Source organism: Helobdella robusta (assembly GCF_000326865.2).
Source record: "Helobdella robusta unplaced genomic scaffold HELROscaffold_45, whole genome shotgun sequence".
Classification (NCBI taxonomy): Eukaryota; Metazoa; Annelida; class Clitellata; order Rhynchobdellida; family Glossiphoniidae; genus Helobdella; species Helobdella robusta.
In genome coordinates this window covers 8,167-11,481 of record NW_008705095.1, presented here as the reverse complement: position 1 = coordinate 11,481, position 3,315 = coordinate 8,167, and the positions used below count along the sequence as shown (strand labels likewise).

Genomic DNA, 3,315 nt, shown 5'->3' with positions numbered 1-3,315 from the left:
TTATATTAGTACAACCCCAGTACAAAGTTCTATAATAAAAATATGTTAATATATATATTTACTATAATTATATACTATAATTATATACCATAATATATAAACTACAACATATATATATATGTGCGTGTGTGTGTGTGTGCTATAACTAAATGAGTAATTGTAAAGGGCACATAGTGAAAAATAGTGATGAGGATGATGATGCTATATATATATATATGTTATATATATAATATATATATGTTATATATATATATAATATATATATATATGTTATATATATATAATATATATATATGTTGGAAGGAGACCATTTATATATATATATATAATTTATATATATATATACACGTATACACAATAACCATAATAAGAATAACAATATAATTGTACATGTACGAATGGTATATATCACAAAGAATTTGAGAGAAAAAAAAACAACATAGCAAACGATAACAATAGGAATAATAATAATAACAAGAAAAATCATAAAAATAATATTACCGTTGTTATTAAATCACATTAAATCAACGATGAAAATGATTTTCGTTCAAAATTTATGGGGAAAAATAATTAATGACAATAATAAATTAGTAGTAATAATAATAAAAGCAGCAATAAATTTAGCTTTTTTAGACAAAAAGGCAAAAATATATAAATAAATAGTGAATAAAACAAACATATAAATATATCTACACACACACACACACATATATATATATTTTTATATATCTGTTTAAGAGAGTGTGTGTGTGTGTGTTTATATGGAATATCTGATATACAGGAAACAGACAATTTAAATGATATTGAAGTTCGTAAAATCCATAAAATGTCTCAACAATTTATTTATTTATTATTTTTTATCATTTTTATATTTATAAATTAGTTTTTACTAAAAAAAAACACGGGACAGAAATAAAATGATAAAATCATAAAAAATAAGCGATCTAAGTGAACTGTATTTCACGGTTTAACGATTACCCAATCGATCAGTTGATCCCAATGGACAGAGTCTCAATCTCCATCCATCACAATATATCCAAATCCATCTTAATCCCTGCCCATCCGTCTATCCAACAACAACTATCCACCATAATTTTCATCATTATCATCCTAATTTTCACATCAAATATATCCACATATAGATCCATCTTACAACCATCACCGCTCATCATCATCAATTTCACCACTACAATCATCTTTGTTATTAACCAAGTTAAATACATGCTTTCGTACATACATCGATCGACCAATCAATCAAATAATCAATGTATCCGAAATCCCATCCTAATCCATCTTGATGTTAACGTAGATGAATTTGACGAACTTCAGAGAGGAGAAAAACGCCACGGTTCCTAGCATGAGGAAAAATATGTAGCAGACGAGGACTGAGAACCCGAAGAACTCGGCCGTCTGGAGCAGTCCGTACATGTTGGAGCGACGCGTGTAGTAGAACAGGGAGTAGAGGAACACAAAGGCGCCAGTTGAGCTGGTTAGTGGTTAGTGAAAAAATAGGTGGAAAAAGTGGTGCTTATTAATGGAATGTTTAATGGAAAAGAGTGATTGGTAGCAAAAATCATTTAACCATTTGTCGATTCACCGTCAGGTCGTATTTAATTTTTTACAGGTTATATCTTATTTGTTCATACATTCGTTCATTCATTTCCTAATTCATTCATTCATTCACCCATTCATTCATTTATTTATTTATTTATTAAAATTAATTTCAACTGGAATTACATAATAAGATAGTAATCATATCAAGTAACTAACAAAACTCTGAAATCCGAATATCTTAAGTGCCAAACACACAGACAAACAGACACACACACAAACGCACACAAACCACATACATACATCGACACACACACTTAAAAACATACAACCCCTGAGCACTTACACGCACAAACACTCAAAAAGACACACATTCAAACACACAAACCACATACATACATCGACACACACACTTAAAAGCATACAGCCCCTAAGCACTTACATACACAGACACACACAAACAAACGTACACACACGTACCCAGCACTGATGATTGATCTCCACCACCAGCGGTAGTCCTCAGACGACAGCTGGAAGTAGGTGAGGGCCACGGAGATGCAGGCAGTGACGCTAAGGAGGATGATGTAGACGATGGAAAGGATGCCGAACAGGGTGTAGTGCTCGCGACCCCACAACGTTGAAAAGATATAGTACAGCTCTACTGATATGGCACTGTTTGTTTGTGTGTGTGTGTTTGTTAGTGTGTGTTTGTCTGTGTGTGCGTGTGTGTGTGTGTGTGTGTCTATCAATCAATCTTCGTTTAGCGTCCAGAGACCCAGTTTCCCCGAGGTAGGACGTTGTTTTCTTTGCCATAAATTCTTATAGTGCGTGTGTCTAGACGGTGGCGTAAATTAATTTTCACGTTGCAAGGTATTGTAGCACTCTTCAGAATTGTGTGGTGATAATTGTGTGTGTGTTTGTGTGTGTGTTTAATTGTGGGTGTGTGTGTGTGTGTGTGTGTGTATATTTAGATGGCAGTGTGAATTGTTTTTACGTTGCAAGGAGCATAATACTAAAAAAACTACTCCAGCTCTAGTAGTCGAATGACGCCACGTAAGTCAGTCCCAACCCTATTAACACATCACTATCCGTACATCCTAACTAACCTAAATGGTAAAAACCCTCCGACGATGCAATGGGCCAGCGTGGACTTATAAAACGGAATGTCTGGAATTTCCCGAGCTATATTTTTAGTCCTGCAGGGAGCGTCGAAACTTCCGGCAGAGTTCTTCCCTAAGATGCCACCGATGATCGTCAAGGGGTAGCCCACTGTTGTCGTCATTGTTGCGGCGGTGGTGACGGTGGTGGTGTGGTGTGGTGGTGGTGTGGTGCTATTGAATTGTTATCAATCTTAGTTAAAACATGCTCAACACAAAGGAATGAACAAACAGACCCTGCAAGTCAGTAAGAACCAAACAAATGAAGAGACGGAAATACAAAAGGGTAGACGAAGACGTAGACAGACATTGACAGACAGACAAGAAAATAAACAGACAAAGAGGAATACATACAAACTGATTATAGATGGACTGATTATTATAGACAGAGAAACAGACAGATACTAACATAGCAACCAGAGCAGTCCAAGTAGGAGGATGGTATCCCAAGGGAGTGCCTGGGTTGATCCATAGATCCAGGCAAGAGTGTTCAACACACTCCACACAAGAAAAAAGGGACCTTTGTATGTGTGTGTGTGTGTGTGTGTCACAAAATCACAACAACAGCAACACATACAAACACATACAGCATCACAACAACAACAGC

The 3,315-nt window shown here is 35.2% G+C and overlaps 1 protein-coding gene across 1 annotated transcript in view; it reads right to left on the bottom strand.

Moving 5' to 3' along the window:
* Positions 1 to 1,284: 1,284 nt before the first annotated feature.
* The window catches only part of HELRODRAFT_157541 (hypothetical protein), a gene marked incomplete at both ends in the record, with an annotated part of 5,603 nt that continues 3,572 nt past the window's right edge, over positions 1,285 to 3,315 (bottom strand). The window contains 4 exons of the mRNA XM_009026049.1: positions 1,285 to 1,486; positions 2,032 to 2,223; positions 2,658 to 2,820; positions 3,118 to 3,228. Of these exons, the coding sequence (XP_009024297.1) occupies positions 1,285 to 1,486; positions 2,032 to 2,223; positions 2,658 to 2,820; positions 3,118 to 3,228 (668 nt within the window). The remainder of the gene's footprint in view (positions 1,487 to 2,031; positions 2,224 to 2,657; positions 2,821 to 3,117; positions 3,229 to 3,315) is intronic.